The 18,531-nt window shown below is 41.0% G+C and overlaps 1 protein-coding gene across 1 annotated transcript in view; it reads left to right on the forward strand.

Moving 5' to 3' along the window:
- LOC149289949 (dual E2 ubiquitin-conjugating enzyme/E3 ubiquitin-protein ligase BIRC6-like) overlaps positions 1-18,531 on the forward strand; it is a 130,276-nt gene that overhangs the window by 31,190 nt on the left and 80,555 nt on the right. Inside the window, exons 15-35 of the mRNA XM_089490159.1 lie at positions 757-888; positions 1,206-1,384; positions 1,538-1,668; positions 2,063-2,224; positions 3,033-3,164; positions 3,367-3,464; positions 3,567-3,714; positions 4,156-4,289; positions 4,568-4,714; positions 5,283-5,470; positions 8,983-9,297; positions 10,027-10,126; positions 10,853-11,067; positions 11,743-11,951; positions 12,085-12,431; positions 12,889-13,108; positions 13,949-14,082; positions 16,134-16,271; positions 17,145-17,272; positions 17,523-17,654; positions 18,281-18,496. Of these exons, the coding sequence (XP_089346285.1) occupies positions 757-888; positions 1,206-1,384; positions 1,538-1,668; positions 2,063-2,224; positions 3,033-3,164; positions 3,367-3,464; positions 3,567-3,714; positions 4,156-4,289; positions 4,568-4,714; positions 5,283-5,470; positions 8,983-9,297; positions 10,027-10,126; positions 10,853-11,067; positions 11,743-11,951; positions 12,085-12,431; positions 12,889-13,108; positions 13,949-14,082; positions 16,134-16,271; positions 17,145-17,272; positions 17,523-17,654; positions 18,281-18,496 (3,605 nt within the window). The remainder of the gene's footprint in view (positions 1-756; positions 889-1,205; positions 1,385-1,537; positions 1,669-2,062; positions 2,225-3,032; positions 3,165-3,366; positions 3,465-3,566; positions 3,715-4,155; positions 4,290-4,567; positions 4,715-5,282; positions 5,471-8,982; positions 9,298-10,026; positions 10,127-10,852; positions 11,068-11,742; positions 11,952-12,084; positions 12,432-12,888; positions 13,109-13,948; positions 14,083-16,133; positions 16,272-17,144; positions 17,273-17,522; positions 17,655-18,280; positions 18,497-18,531) is intronic.

Here is an 18,531-nt window from a genome sequence, read left to right on the forward strand (position 1 = left end):
TACCTGAAGAGCAATTTTAGCGATAAAAAACACAAAATAAATTACTACCACAAAGTTTGACAGACTGGTGGTAGAATTAGTGCATGGAAAGAGTTAAAATTCTAGCATTTGAAATACCTTGGGGTGTCTAGTTTTCAAAAATATATGATTTGATGGGGTAAATTGCATTGGCCGGCTTCAAAGATACCCGAAATGGCACATGGGGGGAAGAATTACCAGATTTGGAAAAAATGGTTTTGAAATAGCAAAACGCTACTTGTACTTAATGCTCCATAACGTGCAGAAAAAAGCAAAAAAAACATTGGGTATTTCTAAATAGTAGAATATATTTAGTAGGTTTTTCCATTAGCTTTTTGAGTAAAAGATTTTTGGGGTAAAAGTCAGAAAATGTGGGGGTTTTTTTTTACATTTTTCATCATATTTTATTATTTTTTTTATGGGAAATTAGATATGATTAAAACAATGGTATCTGAAGAAAGCCCTTCTTGTCCTGAAAAAAACAACATATAATTTGTGTGGGTTCACTAAATGAGTGAGGAGAAAATTACATCTAAACACGAACACCGCAAAAGTGTTAAAACAGCCTCGGTCCCAATGGTACAAAAGGTAAAACACAGCCTGGTCCTTAAGGGGTTAAACCTTAAAAAAAATAAAAAATCCATAGTATAGTGTAGCTTGGAGGTAAAGTAAAGCCCATTATAGTGAAATATTAAAATCATGTTTTTCATTTTATTTCAATCCTTTATCCACTTTTAGGTCCTCGGCTATGTCCTTTTTTAGAGGATCACAAGGAAGATATACTATGTGGTCCAGTATGGTTAGCCAGTGGTCTCGATCTATCAGGACACGCTGGGATGTTGACATTAACCAGCCCGAAACTTGTAAAAGGTAATTCCATTCCTTTGTCATCATCTTTCCTTAATCTATTGAGTAAGTCAGAGAAATGTGTGAGATCCTGTTCATTTTATGTTTTTAATTGCTTATCCTTCTGGCTCATCATTGCCGCAATTTATTCTGGCTTACTTGTTATACCATTCAAGTTATTTATTCTTTACTTGACAATAACGATTAGAGATGGAAATAACGATCCAGTGCATGGCAAGGTTTGTGAAGTTTTTATGAGAAACCACCCTTTGATTTTATGATCTATACATTTTGGGCTTATATGTGGGCCAACACACACTGTGTTCATTCTCTTTCGAAAGGTATGGCTGGTGGAAAATATCGCTCCTTTTTAATCCACGTGAAGGCGGTAAATGACAGAGGGTCCGATGAACTGTGCAATGGCGGAACCAGGCCAGTTGTAAGAATACCACCTTTGAAACCGCAGAATATGAAGGGGCATTCCTTGGCATCGCTCCTGGCTAAGGTGGTACCTGGCAAGGTACGGACCATAAAACTCAGCAATCTGGTATTGATTATACATATATCATATGCACAATGTACAAAGTGTGCTGTCATATGCATTATTCCTGTTCTGTATACAATAATTATTATTTTCACCTCTGCAACTAATGGCCTTTTTTTTATTCTAAAGGACAAATCTGCCACAAAAATTGAGACCAGTAACTCCGCTCGGAAAATTGATAATCTCAGAGGGTGCGACCTACTCCAGGAAGTCTCCGTCACCATACGACGCTTTAAGAAAACCTGTATTCCAAAGGAAAGGTTAGTGACTGACTTATGGAGTCAATGCTTTGGGCGGTCACTTCTTCTTAAGCATATGTGTTTGCTATGTGTCCATCCTACCTTAAGATCTCTGACCTCTTTACATGACTACACTCCTAATACACTGTACGCTTGCAAACATGTATTCTCCTTCTGCACCAGTATATACTAAGAAGTATTCACATTGTTAATTTTGTATATTTTACTAATTTTCTGTCCTCGCCTAATGTAATAACGCTACAGAATACTGTTGCTGTATAAATAAAATGTGATATGCAGCAATTCTAATGGCTTTATGTGTCGTTTTGATGAAAACATGAAGAATTGCCGTGTGTGGACTTGATAAAATGTATTGTTAAACCAGGCACACTTGTGTGGCCTTTCTTTTCCCCAGAATACAACGTTGTGCCATGTTGCAGTTCTCAGACTTTCACGAGAAGCTTCTTAACACACTGTGTAAAAAGTCCGAAGACGGCTTGGCAACTGAGCATGCGCAAAGCTTGGTGCTAGATATCCTCTGTTGGCTGGCTGGTGTGCATTCTAATGGTCCTGGCAGGTAAGAGAAACTATTATCACCTAAAAATGACAACACAGGAGCTATTCAGAATGATGTGTGCAATGCTGTATGCTGACCTAGTCTGACGGCATCAAAAATTGGAGAAGATCGCCCTGCTTGGTAATTAAGCTTCCAGGTCTGCTGGTGACAAGGAACATCTCTAATCTCTTCAGCCATCCCATTTGCAATGTGTGTAACTGGCGGTGCCTCTGTATTATGATCTATCCAACACAGGGCTTTTTGCAATAGTGTGCTGGGATATGATATATGTCTTTAGACTTAGTATAAAGGACTGTGGCTTGGTCAGGAGTAGGAAGGTTAGGTAGAAGGGTTGAACTTGATGGACTTAGGTCTTTTTTCAACCTTATGTACTTTGTAACTAGGTATAGTTAGATCCTGGTGGTGATGCCCTTTCATATACTCTCATAATCTTAATTGTCATCTTGAATCCAGCAGGGGATGAAAATGTTGGTCAACCAGCCATCGAACGACCTTATTACCCTGGTTTAAAGCTCATTAAACTGGTATCGAAGGACGTTGAATGATAACTGCCTTGAGATGCGTAGTGGTTTTACAGTTCACGAATATTCCAAACTGCCAGTAACTTTTAGGTGGTTTGGATAAACTTCTGCCTGTTCCATCCATCGTTGAGCCGATGAAGTGTTTCATCGCGAACACTCGTTGTGAATGCACTCTGAGTCATTGGTTCTGGGTTTTATTGCCAGCTCACAATATTTTGTAAATGGAAACAAGTACCAAGTTGTGTATTCCCTGTGTCATCGAAATTTGTTTCCCCCCCCCCCCCCAGCTTACGAGAAGGAAAAGACAGCTTGCTTTCAAAAACAAGAAAGTACCTCTCGGACATTGTACGCACATGTTTTTTTGAGGCTGGGAGAAGTATAGCACACAAGTGTTCAAGATTCTTGGCTCTTTGTATAAGGTTTGTTTAAAAAATATTTTTACTTAAATAGCCATAACTTTTTATAATTTTTTCCCCATTATTTGTGGTTTTATTGGTTGGATTACTGTGGGGCCTGACTGTTATTGTCCTTTTATAAAAATAAAAAATATATATATAATATGTTATTATGGTGCTGTCATACCAAGTCTTATTTTTTCTTTTGTATCATTTACATTTCAAGTAATGGAAAGTGTGATCCTAGTCAACAAGGTTTTGGATATGTCCTTCTGAAAGCTTTATTGGAGAACATAACTTACCTGCCTTCTGCTGCAACTGGAGGTGAGCTTCCTTTTCCTTTTTGTTTTTTCTTTTTTAACCTAAAAATAATCATTCTATTTAGACAGTAGTGATTTGATTTTCTGCCGACTCTTTAAATTACAGGGGCAGTCTACTGGTATTTTGTGTTGCTAAACTACGTGAAGGATGAAGATCTGGCCGGCTGCAGCACGGCTTGTGCATCCCTTCTGACCGCTGTGTCCAGGCAGTTGCAGGACAGGCTGACGCCCATGGAAACTTTGCTTCAAACAAGGTTAGGAATAAGCCATTGGCTTAATAAACTGGGCTCGGACTTGGGTGAGAAATTCTTTCTCATTGGGTTTTGGAGACATGCTGACGGGTGATGGCTTAGATCAGACAAACTGAGAAATAGGCCTATTAAAAAAATTTTTTAACACAACTATTCACATATTTGGATAATTCGTCTTACTAGTTAATATTTCGAGTAATGTATTCTTAGATTAGTTGTTGTGCATGTAGGCACCATCACATAAGTGACTTAAGCATACTCTTAGAGTCAACTGCAGCTAATGTATGTGTAGCGCCATCTGCACTTCTATAAATTAGCTCTTCATCGTTCTAATTTTGCAATTTAGTTTTTAGATATGAGGAACCTATGTAAATGTTTGGTATAGGGCCTTCAAACAAATTAGAGCTGTCCGTGTTTTACCCCTTTTCTCTTTCCTCTCCTTAGATATGGACTGTATAGTTCTCCCTTTGATCCTGTACTTTTTGATTTGGAAGTGAGTGGCTCATCCTGTAAAAACGTCTATAACAGCAGTTCTGGAGTCCAGTCGGATGAGATTGACCTGTCAGATGTCCTTTTAGGCGAGTTGCATATACGTTTTTGTTTTTCACTGTAGGTCCTGTGGTTGGGAATCGAGGTTTTTAGGGTTGATCTAATCCTACCTAGAATCGCCAAATTGTCATTCATAGTGTTGCATAAAGGTAGCCTCATATTTGCCCTTGGGTTTAGTGGGTTTCCTTATTTGCCACTGACAGGCAGTAGGTTATGTAGCAAATGTTCTCACTTGGCCTGGTTTGAAGGCCTTCTCGTGTCTAGTTAAATTAGCACAAATGTTCTAACAACCCTTTCTATACCGCAGGCAATGGGAAAGTTAACAGTTGCGCAGCAGCAGAAGGCAGTTTCACTTCTCTTACAGGATTGCTTGAAGTTGAACCTTTGCACTTTACATGTGTGTCTACCAGCGATGGCACACGGATTGAGAGGGATGATGCAAGTACGTTCACTGGTATATACACATTTTTTATCCTCTATTTATATTTTAAATGTTTCTTCTATGCATTGTGAGTTTTTTTTTATGAAATTGTTAAATGTGTTGACGTGTACGAAAGTGTGCATTTTTTGTGTATCATAGAATTGTTTATTTGTGTGGTTAAATGAATAGTTTGAAATCAGAGGATCAACATAGCAATACGGTAGAGTTATCATAATTCTAGACAGTCTAGTGTGCCCCCACCCAGGGGGTCTCATTATAACCCATGGAACTCTTGCACGAGCCGTTGCTGTAGCTGGCTGGTGGTGTGCTGGCAAGCAGGAGCCATGTGTTTTGCTGAACATAAGCCAAGCAGCTGGGGTGGAATGGGGAGAGAAAATTACTGTTCATAAGAGAAACTCGGCTGATGCATTTAAGTGAATATAAAAGCTGTATCTTTATGAAAATACAACAGAAAACCAAACATCTTTTGATAAGTGTTTTCACTGATATCTTAATGGTAAATAATTAATAGTTACCATCTGGAAAAGAACCTTTTGATCTACATGCCTATGTTTTTTTGTTTTTTTTTGCTCCATGCCAGTAAGCACATTCGGAGTTACCCCTGCTGTTGGCGGTCTTTCCGCCGGGACTGTCGGAGAAGCCTCGTCCGCCCTCAGCTCTGCCGCCCAGGTTGCGTTACAGTCGCTTTCTCATGCCATGGCCTCTGCAGAGCAGCAGCTCCAGGTACTGCAAGAGAAACAGCAGCAGCTTCTGAAGCTTCAGCAACAGGTGGGAGGACATATCCTCATCTACCCTTCGAACCCTACATGCTGACAGCTTAGGCACTGAAACCCTTGTCCAATGTGCTGTCGTGGAGCCTTGCTTGAGGAGTTTTTAATACCTTTTGCTGACAGAGAGGTTTATAGGAACTAAAAGGTTTAAGGTCTAAGCAATTATTTTGAAGCATGCAAGGGCATTTCTATGGCATATTGAACAAAGGAGTGTGGCATTGGGTTCTTTCATATAGACCTTCTGGTCCAAAACTTGTTTTCATAGTTGAGGATCTACGTATGTAAAGACTTATTCTTTACGCTTAAAAAAGTAACTTACTTACTGTGTAGTACAAAAGCATCTTTTTTTTCTGAAATACTGTTCTGTGTTTGGAAATAACGTTGCTGTATGGTGTTAGTAACTTGGTCCTTTCCTGTGATTTGGATGGTAACAATATCATTTCCCTCCAAATCTTACGAGGATTTCAGTCCATTAAGTCAATGTTAGGGATGCACCGAAATATATCGGCAGAAAGGGTGTTATCGGCAAAATTCCCAAATAAAAAAAATAAAAAACGGCAGAAAATAATCGTCCCCGAGGGCCCTGCTGCTTACCTGTGCATAGCAACGTCTCTTGTACTGGCCAGGAGAAGCAGGAACCCAGCAGAGTCAGGTTGCATGACCCTGCTCCGTTCCTTCTTCCCCGGGACAAGAGAAGTGGTTTGCACAGAGTGCGAGCAACGCAGAGGGAAGCAGCAGGACCCCTGCGGAAGTCTGCGAGTGAGAGATCTGCAGTTAAGGTAAGGGGATGGGGGAGGGTATATGTTGGAGTAAATGTGATTCAAGGAATGAATGAGTATCTGTGAATGAATGAGTTTGAGTGAATGAATGCTTGTGAATGAGTAAATTAGTGTGTGTGTGTGTGTACGCATGGATGTGTAAGTGGGGGGTAGCATGGCATAGGGAGGCTGTAATCACACTCGTATCATGCCCAGTGTAACGGGTTGTACACCTGAGCTTTAGTCACTCCCAGACATCACCCAGATGTATCCTCCTGTTGTCCCCGAAATGACTTCCTGCACTAGTCGGCATGCACACCTTGGAACCCTGCTATGTGTACCCAAAAATTAGACACAACTACCTTGAATTGAGTACAGAAAGAATGAACATTTTATTGTTGTAAAACATAGCCTCATATATCCACAGATACATGTATACAACCACACCTTTAATTCCCCTGGCAGCAATCCTATTGATTCCTACCTGTTCTATCAGCAGCCAGGCTGGAGCCATCTCTGAATACCTTGGGGTACTTATGTCGCATATCTCTCCTTTAAAAAGATTGAACTGGGGCCAGACCCCAACTGGGTCTGCAACCAGTTCAGTCGGGGCAGCACAGCTCCGTCGCTCCTAGGGTTGTGGATGCAGGGGGCTGGCAAGAGGCACCTGTCCCACTAACCAGTACTGGGGTGCAAGACTGGGGAGTTCAGGTCCCAGGTGAGGACAACAGTCCCACTCACCACGGCAGGGAGACAGGGTCCATAATCTGTGGGTAGCAGGCTTGCTTTCAGTGCTCTCCAGGGGCCCCAGTGAGACAGTTCCATCACACACTCCTTCACACCCAGGTTCCAGTATGTATTGGCTGCCTGGGCATGATAGGAATGTGATTGTTTTATATATATAATATATAGATACATATATATATTTAAATTTTTTTTTTGTCCAATTTTGGTGTGTTACTTTTAATAAGTGTGGGGTTTTTTTTGTTTGTTTTTTTTTTTAAGTGTGTGTGTGGGTCATTTTCCTTTTTGGCCACATGAATGCTGACTTTCCATTTCGGTGCATCCTATATATATATTATATTGGTAGTTTTAATGACGGCAGTAATGTAGAAGAATGGCACTGACACCATATTCCATTTTTATTATAAACAAAGAATAAATCATTCAGCCCATCCAGTCTGCACACCTTTTCTCTGTAAAGACGCAAATCGTAATCAGTCCTTGGTCTCGTCCTGGATTCTGGGTAGCCATTTGCCTGTTCTATGTCTGGTTAAATTCTCTCACGATGGTAATATACCGTATTTGCTCGATTATAAGACGAGGTTTTTTTCAGAGCAAATGCTCTGAAAAATACCCCTCGTCTTCTAATCGGGGTCGTCTTCTAATCAGACCTCAAATAGAGTCTGATTAGGAGACTAAGATCCAGATCCCCCGCACCGCTGCAGGGGACCTGGATCCTCCTGTCTCACCCCCCCCCATCATACACACACTTACCGGTGCTTCCTGCTGTATTGCCGGGGCAGCGGGTTGACGTCTACGCGATCCGCGTAGACAACGTCCGCTGCAGCCGGAAGGAGGTGTGGCTAGCAGCGGGGGTTGTCTGCGTCCGTCGCGTAGACCTTCCCCGACTGTCAGAGATCTCTGATCTCTGACAGCCGGGGAAAGTATACGCGACGGACGCATACAAACCCCCGCTGCCAACTCCACCTCCTTCCGGCTGCAGCAGAAGGCGACGTCAACCCGCTGCCCCGGCTGGAAGCACCGGTAAGAGAGGGCTGAGAGGGGAGAGAGGAGAGAGGAGAGGAGAGGAGAGGGGAGGGGGGGGGAGAGAGTGTGTGTGTGTGTGTGTGTTAGTTAAATGGGGGCATAGGGCATTTCTGGAGTGGCGTTAAGGGGGCATTTAATAGAGCACTCTGCCTCCTGAAATGCCTTATACCTCCCTATATGCCACTCTGCCCCATAATATGCCTTTTAACCCCCTAAATGCCAGAGTGGCATATAGGGGTATAAGGCATTTCTGGAGGCAGAGTGCTCTATACAATGCCTTTTAACTCTCTTAATGCCACTCTGCCTCCTGAAATGCCTTATACCTCCCTATATGCCACTCTGCCCCATAATATGCATTTTAACCCCCTAAATGCCAGAATGGGATATAGGGGTATAAGGCATTTCTGGAGGCAGAGTGGCATATAGGGGGTCAAAAGGCATACCATGGGGCACAGTGGCATATAGAGGGTTAAAAGGCATATCATGGGCCACAGTGCCATATTGGTGTGGCAAGCCTGGGGGCAGATGTGCGTAACTGGGGGACAGGCTGGAAAATACAAGAAATAAAAACAAAAAAAATATTTTTCTCAATCATAGCTTTTATTAAAAAAAATAGTTTACATGAATTAACATTTACTGGTAAAACTTTTTTCCTTTAGGGTCGTCTTATATTCAGGCTTTTTCTTTTTTCCTAAGTTAATATTCAGATTTTGGGGGGTCGTCTTATAATCAGGGTCGTCTTATAATCGAGCAAATACGGTAATAATATAGCACCTTCGGATACCGCGGAAATAGTTACTTGGTCCCGTAGTGGAGATCAGGTGCGCGGTGTCAAGCTTGCCTCGTAGTAGGTGTTTTAATAATTTGTAGATGTAAAACATAATTATGTGGTAATATGATCTTCATGGCTTTGTTTTTCCTTCTGTGAATTTTGTAGTGTGTGATCTACATTATTTGTTATTGAATGATCTACTCTCTCCAGAAGGCGAAGCTGGAGGCCAAACTGCACCAGACCACCGCGGCGGCAGCTGCAGCAGCTTCGGCAGTGGGTCCGGTCCACAACTCTGTCCCTTCCAACCCTGTGGCCGCTCCAGGATTCTTTATTCATCCTTCCGATGTCATCCCACCTACACCAAAAACAACTCCTCTTTTCATGACCCCTCCGCTCACGCCTCCCAACGAGGCAGTGTCCGCTGCCATCAACGCAGAGCTGGCGCAGCTATTCCCAGGCACGGTCATCGACTCTCCCCCCGCCATTCTTGCCGCACAGAGCAAAAATGCAAACAAACCAAGAACGGTAAATTTGGTTTAATTAATCCTTCTGTAAAGTAGAAATTAGTGTTTAGTATTGATATATGAAATCATATCTCTGTATGTATATATGTGTGTGTATATATATATATATATATATATATATATATATATATATATATATATATATATATATATGTATATGTATATGTATTCTGCCTTGGTTTCTCCCTGTTAAGAGGTGGACCAAATGTTTTGCCTATGTTCTAAAAATGATGGAAAAAGGGTAGTTTCTGGCTTTTACTTGCTGCGGCCAGCTTTTGTGGCAGTGTTTGCATCAGGATCCGTGCATTATTCCAGGAAGTAAAAAAAAGAAAAAATAGTTCAGCACTCAGCTCCCAGGAAGTTGCGTGCTAGCAGGAAAAAAGGGACAGCATAAACCCTCTTGGAAGTATACGGACACAGGAAAGAATCCCAGCACTCTAAACAGCTTCCAATTCTTAGGTTACTTTATTCAGAGGAAGCAACGTTTCGGCCAAACAGGGCCTTTGTCAGGCTGGGATTCTTTTCTGTGTTTGTTTATTCCAGGAAGTAGTCACCATTACGTCAATGAGCAAATATTTACACTTCCCTCGTTATTGTTGGCGGTTGCAGCGTTTCTGCTGGAGTAAAATCTTCAATTTTGTAATTTGGGGAGATATAATTAAACGCCAAGTTGGAGGCTCTCTGTAATTTATTGATCTTTTTCTTATTTCAATTATGTTTTTATACGCAGAGTCAGCTGGGATCTGGTCTTGCATTGGCTCTTTCTCATGCTTCTCACTTTCTGCAGCCTCCTCCTCACCAGTCCATTATAATCGAGAGAATGCACTCTGGTAAGACCAGCTTTATTGTCTGCATTTGTTCGCGTTTCATGTGATGGTAGATTCTGTGCAAATCTTTTTTTTTTTTTTTTTCTTCTTCACCATATTCCCCATCAAATAAGATTTACTTTGCTCCCTTCTCCAGCTTAATTACGTTAGCAAAATGTTTAACACGGTGCGCAAATAGTACTGTGGCAGCCGAGAACATTGTGTGCTGGGACAAATTTTTGTGAAAGTTGGTAACAATTATGGTAGAGTATTGAGAAGAATGGAATTATTTAGTGCTATTAGGAAGAGCAGTATACTTCAAAGAACACGGGATGGTTGACGCATGTTAATTGCATGAACATAGAATAATTATACAAAGAAACTTTTTTTGTAGAAATAGCAAAGATATTAGAGCCTACCCAATGCTTGCATATTGTAGGTGTAATAAAAACCTGTATAAATTGTTTTTCTCCCTGGAGATTCCAAACAGCTTGTTCATTTGGGACAAAGAGTGGAACAAAAGGAACTCCTATTTGGCCTTCCTGATAAACACAGTTCTTCCTAATAGTTCCCTACATGTTGGGAAAAACTTAGCCAACCCTACAGATAAACTTCTTTTAAATGTTAATATGGGATCTTATGTATCACTGCTGACTGTCTTAAAAAAAATAATGGTCTTATCTGATAAATTTGCGGGTGGTGTTGTGGTTATTCTCCACCAGTATGTTTGTTAATTTTTACTTTCCACAGGAGCCAGAAGGTTTGTAACGCTGGATTTTGGCAGGCCTGTGCTCCTTACAGACATACTCATTCCCACATGTGGCGATCTGGCATCGTTGTCCATTGACATCTGGAGTTTAGGTGAAGAGGTGGATGGCCGGAGATTGGTGGTTGCGACAGATATCAGCACTCATTCATTAATTCTCCATGATTTGATACCATCGCCTGTCTGCCGGTTCATGAAGGTAATTGAGAGGACAACAAAAAAGTAGACCTCAAATAAATGCCATCAATTTTTCAGTTGAGGAATGACTTAATGTTTGTGTTCCTTTAATATAATTTCCTTTTTGAAGTATTTTAATCATATTTATTATATGTAGTCAGCTGCATGTACGATCTGCTTGAACAACACTTGACTGAAAAGACATTATTGATCGTGATGTTTTGAGTGGCATTCCCTGCCCAAACACCACACTGAACTGAGTTTATGGCCGTGCTAATGAAGTCCTGCGGTTGAATGAAATCCTATAAATCCATATAAGCTTTCATTAAGAGTGAGCCATTCCATCGATTACTACAGATGGTATGATGAAGAGTTGGAGCTAGAATGTTTCTTTAGAGACCAAAGGAGCAATCAGCACAACTGACATATCTCGTCATATCTGCTCATTTAACATCTTTTAAGTTTGCTTTTTAACATTTTGTAATTGGCGCTGAAGATGGGTTAATGAGCCTCAATTAATGTTCGCTAAAAATTTTTTTTTCTTTTTCTTAAATGTGCTACTGATGTCTATTTTCCCCCCATAAACGCTTTAGCATCTTCTTAAAAAGGTGTTCACGTTATGTGTGTTCAGTGTGTAGGTTACACACACAAAATGTTGATGTTATGATGGGTAACTTTGTGCGTTCCTCTTATACAGATCACAGTTATTGGACGTTATGGAAGTACAAATGCCAGAGCCAAGATCCCGTTAGGTTTTTACTATGGCCACACGTACATCTTACCGTGGGAGAGTGAGCTGAAGCTATTGCACGATCCACTCAGAGGTGAAAGTGAATCTGCCAGTCAGCCGGAGATCGACCAGCATTTAACAATGATGGTGGCTCTACAGGAAGACATCCAGTGCAGGTCAGCCTAACTCGCTGCACAGTGAATATATGTCAACTCCAGTGTATGGTTAAAATTCATAGATTCAGTCCCAGACTAGTTCAATGCGGTTCGTTTTACTTCACCTGTTTACTTCACCTATGTTTGACCACAGATACAACCTCGCTTGCCATCGTTTAGAAACACTGCTTCAGAACATCGACCTTCCACCCCTCAACAGCGCCAACAACGCCCAGTATTTTCTGCGGAAACCAGATAAAGCTGTAGAAGAGGACAGCAGAGTATTCTCAGCTTACCAGGACTGCATTCAGTTGCAGCTCCAGCTAAACTTGGCTTATCATGCTGTTCAGAGACTTAAGGTGGCTCTGGGCATGAGCAGAAAAACACTGCGAGAACAGTATGACTCCAGAGAACTGATCCACGCTTCCTCAACTGAGCAACTGCGCACAATCATCAGATACCTTTTGGACACTTTGCTAAGCCTTCTGCACTCCTCCAATGGTTGGTGGGCCTTTCTGTTTTAAGATGCTCAGATAAGCTGTTTAGCCTAATCTCTGTTGTGACTGTCTATAGAAATGGGGATGCATGTAATTCTTTAAACCGTTTTGAAAGCAGTGTCATCTAACACATCTGATGTCTTTTCTTGGTTCACATGTCACCAATGAAGTATTTCAGACTCCAAACCTGCAGTGCATTCTTTAAAATGTATATGGCATCTAGTACCTGGTCTGGTTTAGATATTGTACCTATATAGGAAATAGGCAAAATTGAGGTTAATAATCAAGGTGCATGGGCCACATATAAATTGATACTTATGTAGGTTTACATACTACAGTTGTTTCATTTAGAAATGTCTAACTTTACCATAAAACACCCATTGTAATCTATGATGGCGGCATCCCCTTGAAGGTTCTACATTCAGAAATGTCGTCAACGTATTTGTTTTTTTTCCTTGTAGGACATTCTGTTCCAGCAGTTCTGCAGAATACGTTCCATGCTCAGGCCTGTGAAGAGTTATTTAAACACCTTTGTATAAGCGGTACGCCAAAGATACGGCTCCACACAGGCCTCTTGCTGGTGCAGCTCTGCGGTGCCGAGAGATGGTGGGGACAGTTTCTCTCCAATGTTCTGCAGGAGCTCTACAACTCAGAGCAACTGCTGATCTTTCCTCAGGACAGGTATGTTTCTGTCTGCCACAGCCCCAGAGGGCTTCTCGCTCTCTTCAGTGATTTGAGTTCAAATTGGGAAAAATGAATTTCATACTAAATAAACCTATGGTTATTTCCTCCACATTAAGCAGTTTCTACTCTTTTGGTAAATGGCCGATTTGTTCAGAGAGCCTTTGTAGGGTAAAGAAAAAATGTCGGTGCGCTAAGCTAGTCTCAGGCTCAAATAATACAAATGTATAATATGAGGCCTACCAAACAGTGTGAGCATGCTGCGAATACAGTGTGTTGGCTGTACAATGTATACAAAAAACAAAATACTGTCTGCGCTTCTCACCTTAATAAAGTTGGCAACAAACACATTAATAAGGTTTTGGTAGCAGTATAAACTGCTTTGTGTGCCCACTATGTAGGAGGTGAGAGTAGGTTCTCACCCTATTGAGAGCACGCCTTGACGTGGCGGGTGAGCTTAATTATGCTTTGGCAAATTCATATAACCAAAACCTCTCATTTATATTATGTTTATATATTTGTTGCCAACTTTATTAGGGTGAGAAGCGCAGACAGTATTTTGTTTTTTATAGCCTTTGTAGGGTGGCAGAAGGGAACTTCAGGATAGAAAATTGATTTAGCTAATTCTGCACATAGCACATGCATGCACATAGCTTCCATCTGGTGAACTTTGAAATGCTATATATATGCTTAAAGCTGCAAGGATGGACATTCCCCTTTAATCGACTAAAATGTCATGGGCACAGAAATGGCAAAGCATTGCATCTTCTTCAGGAATTAAGATTTAATCATAATTATAGTGTCTTTGTAGCTATGGATTTTTTGTTCTTTCTGTTGTAGGGTGTTCGTCCTGCTGTCTTGTATCGGCCAAAGATCACTAAGTAACAGTGGAGTACTAGAAAGTCTACTTAATCTGCTGGACAGCCTTCTGTCACCTCTGCAACCGCATGTTCCTGCGTACAGACGTGTGGAAGGTGGGTAGCCCTTTCTCTTTTTTCACATGTTACTGGCTTTCTGAAATGCATCCCAGACAAACTATAGCTTGATTTTTTTAATACACTTCCATTTAGTAACACGATGGAGGGAAACTCCCACTCACATTAAAAAGTTTTTAATTATATGGATTTGATAAAATAAGATTAGCATTGCTATAAAAACTGGCTTGGTTTAGTGTTTGAGAAGAGAAAATCATCCTAAAATGATAGCTTATATTCCTGCAGATAAAGGAAGTAAACCAAGTTAAACACACATTTATTCTTTTAGCCTATATTGCACGGTACATTGACGACCACAGTACACAATTGTGTGATTGTCTCATTGGGACAATTTAGGTAAAACGACGGGCAGATATCGGTGTAAATTCAGTGTAACGATGCTACTTCTACAAGTGACTAGGATTATTATGATGGACTAGTTACTATGTTATGATGGGTTTAGGGCTGAAACAACTAATCGATAAAATCGATAATGAAAATCGTTGTCAACGATTTTCATTATCGATTAATCGAATCCATTTTTATCGATTATAAAGAGGTTTTTTCAGAGCAAATGCTCTGAAAAACTCCTCTCCTTATATAATCCGACCTCAAACAGAGATCGGATTATAACACTAGAATCCAGATCCCCCGCAACGCTGCAGGGGACCTGGATTCCCCTCACTGTCGGCCGGTCTCTCACTTCCGTCTCTCTCCCCCTCCCATACACCCCTCTGACTCCTCCCCCCTCCCATACACTGCTCTGCCTCTCTACCCGGCTCCGTTACTGACAAGGACTTTCACTGCAGCTTCATAGAAGCCTCAGCGTAAGTGAAGGGCAGTAACGGAGGCTGTCTGTGCGATGCGGACCCCCACCGGCTGACAGAGAATCGAGGTCTCCTGCAGAGGATCATCCTCTCTGTCAGCCGGTGGGGGTCCGCATTGCACAGACAGCCTCCGTTACTCACCTTCACTTACGCGGAGGCTTCTATGAAGCTGCAGTGAAAGTGCCTGTCAGTAACGGAGCCGGGTAGAGAGGCAGAGCGGTGTATGGGAGGGGGAGGAGTCAGGGGTGTATGGGAGCCACCCATGTCTTGTGAACCTCCGTTGCTGACAGGAGGCAGAGTGGAGTATGGGAGGGGGGAGGCGGCAGAGTGGCGTATGGGAGGGGGGAGGCGGCAGAGTGGCGTATGGGAGGGGGGAGGCGGCAGAGTGGCGTATGGGAGGTGGGAGGCGGCAGAGTGGCGTATGGGTGAGTTATAGTGGTGTATGGGGGGTATTATGAATTTCAGGGCATATAGGGGGTATAAGGCATATCAATATTAGGCATATCAGGGGGGAATTAAACATATCTGGGGGTAAAAGGTATATCAGGGGGCTCAGTTGCATATCACTGGCATATCGGGGGCACAGTGGCATATCAGGGGGCACAGTGGAATCTCTGGCATATAGGAGGTATAAGGCATATATGGGGGCAGAGTGGCAAGCTGGGGGTCAGATGTGCATAACTGGGGGCAGTTTGGTAAATAAAAAAAATTTAAACAAGGCTTTTTTCTCATAGTTTTTATTAAATATGAAATAGTTAACATATGAATTAATATTTACTAATAACTGTATTAAAACCTAGTTTGAGAAACACTGTGTTTGGGTTCTTGTAGCTTTTATTATTATGTCAGTAAAATAAGAAGGTGAACAGAGAGAGGCCATTGCAATAAAGAGATGAACGTGTAAATTGTACGTTTTTTATTACATTATTTTAAATAGAAAAAAAATTGCATTTTTTTATCCGATTTAATCGAAAAATTAATCGGCCAACTAATCGATTATTAAAATAATCGTTAGTTGCAGCCCTAGATGGGTTATTCTCACACACTAAGAAAGCTTAAACTACAGAGAAAATTGGCTCTCGGCAAAATGATATACAAACGGTGCATGAAAAATCTCCTCAATGTCATAGCTGTTTGTGTGTGTGTGTGTATGTATATATGTATGTGTATATATATATATATATATATATATATATATATATATATATATGGATATTTTTATAGGCGTCTTGGACATTCCTATGATCAGCTGGGTGGTGATGCTGGTATCCCGTCTCTTGGATTATGTGGCTACTGTAGAAGATGAAGCCGCAGCCTCCAAAAAAACCTTAAACGGGAAAGAACGAGAACGCTTCCTTTCGGGTATGTGAAATTAATTTGGATGCATTAAAAAAAAAATAAATGTTTAATATTTGATATGGGGTTTTTTTTATTGGAGATTGATTTTATGCCTGAAACATCTTTCATGCGGGCTTCAATGTATCATGGAAAACATAGAATTTTATCGCAGTAAACATAGAATTTGATGGTAGATAAGTACCTTTGGGCCCATCTTGTCTGTCCGCTTGTGAGGAGGTTTCTCTCTCTTAATACAATAAAATACAAATAGAATTTTCCATTTATGACTGGCATATTCTGTACAGCAGTTGTATAAATGGTCCCATAGTGGGACTGAAACAGTAGTTTAGCAGATGTTAATTACATTTCCACTTTCGTTGCTACTTATTACTTTTGTAAAGTAGCATCTATATTGAACACTGTACAGTAGAATGTGGTTAGAGACCAGTTGAGGTACAAGGAAGGTTACGTGAAATAAAAGTTAACAAGGTCCCAAATGATATATAAAGAGGACAGCTGTTTGTGTGTCTGATTATATAGATGTTTTTAAACTCTAAAATGCCTAAATATTCATAAAGAAATACATTGGTTCACCAGGTATATAACATACCAGAATGATGATCAGTCACGTATTCCAGAAAAAGGAAGTCTATATACTAAAAGATGGAGACAATCGCAAAGATTGTGTAAATATGAAACATAAGTGGATGTGGTATATCGGGTACCGTATTTAAACTGTGCTTTTGTGTTATGCTCGCCCATCTGAAATTGGAGCAATAAGTGATCTTTGCACGTGAGGCTTTACCATACATGTGTAGATAAATCTCAGCATTACCCATATGGATCTCGGTGCATAGCTTTGGTTTATTAATGCATCATTGTTGTTCTCCCTTGCAGGTAACCAGTGGAGTTTCATCAACAACAGCCTGCATACACAGAGCCTTAACAGATCGACCAAAGGCAACAGCAGCTTGGACAGGCTGTACTCCAGGAAGATAAGAAAGCAGCTTGTCCATCACAAGCAGGTAATCTGTATGGTGTGGAGTAAATTTACCCCTATTGCCCATGCGAACAAAAGCATGGGGCTATAAATCTGCAATCATAGGTGCGGAAGTATTTAGACATCGAGAGTAATAGGGATGGTTTTCAATGTTAATATTATTTAGTTGCAAGGGACAAGGAACGGTTTCTTGAATCATTAACTTCTTATCGCACCTCCCACTACCAATAGTAGGGGGCTATTTTTTTCATTTAATAAATTAACTTTCTTTCTAGCAACTCAATCTACTAAAGGCAAAACAGAAGGCTTTAGTAGAGCAAATTGAAAAGGAAAAGATACAGAGCAACAAGGGATCCTCGTATAAGCTGTTGGTTGAACAAGCAAAGCTAAAGCAAGCAACGTCCAAGGTACGATCGTAGGATCACCGCAAATGTCATTTGTTGACATTTAAAGTCTGTTTGTTATACAGCAGCCACCGTCTAAACGTATGGTTTTACCTCAAAGATCATAGCATGTCGGTTGTGAGTTCGTCCAATGGAGTGGATCACATGTACATGATAACTGTGTGCTCGTGTGTGTGGACTGTTTTGGTATGCTGGTCGTTTCTAAATGACGGGTTTAACTCGGGGGCAGTGGGGGGGGGGGGGCGGCGGCTCATCAGTAGTTCATGGTTTACGGAAATCACTTTTGTTCTAGATTAGTCTTAGTATTGGTAGCTGCTTTACAATCACCTTTTTATGGCGCACATTTAAAATGTATGTATGTGACAATGTTTATTTAAATAAAAATAATTAATTGTTTTATATAGCACCATCAAATTCCATAGCACTGTACAATGGGATATTATGTTACTGCCTGGACAAATGCATTTGTTGTGCCACATTTTTATGTATTACGATCAATTTTAATAAAATTCTAATGAAACTGCAATTAACATAGAAGGTAAACTACTAATACGGCGTTTTTTTCCAGTTTGTAGTATTATTGCCATGTTTTTCATGCAAAAGATGGTTAATGACTGCTTTCTCTTCAGCACTTTAAGGACCTGATACGTTTGCGTCGGACAGCAGAATGGCCTCGCTCTGCTCAGGATACAGAAATATCTGCAACTAAAGAGAGTTCAGAGGTGGAACCTCTTCCTTTTACGCTGGCGCATGAACGCTGCATTTCTGTCGTGCAGAAACTTGCCCTCTTCCTCTTATCAATGGACTTCACCTGCCACGCCGACTTACTTCTGTTTGTTTGCAAGGTACCGCTTCTTATTTTCATTATTATTTTTTCCCC

Source organism: Sceloporus occidentalis, unplaced genomic scaffold (assembly GCF_023333645.1).
Source record: "Sceloporus occidentalis isolate IW3139 unplaced genomic scaffold, rSceOcc1.0.p SCAF_42, whole genome shotgun sequence".
NCBI classification, from domain to species: Eukaryota; Metazoa; Chordata; class Lepidosauria; order Squamata; family Phrynosomatidae; genus Sceloporus; species Sceloporus occidentalis.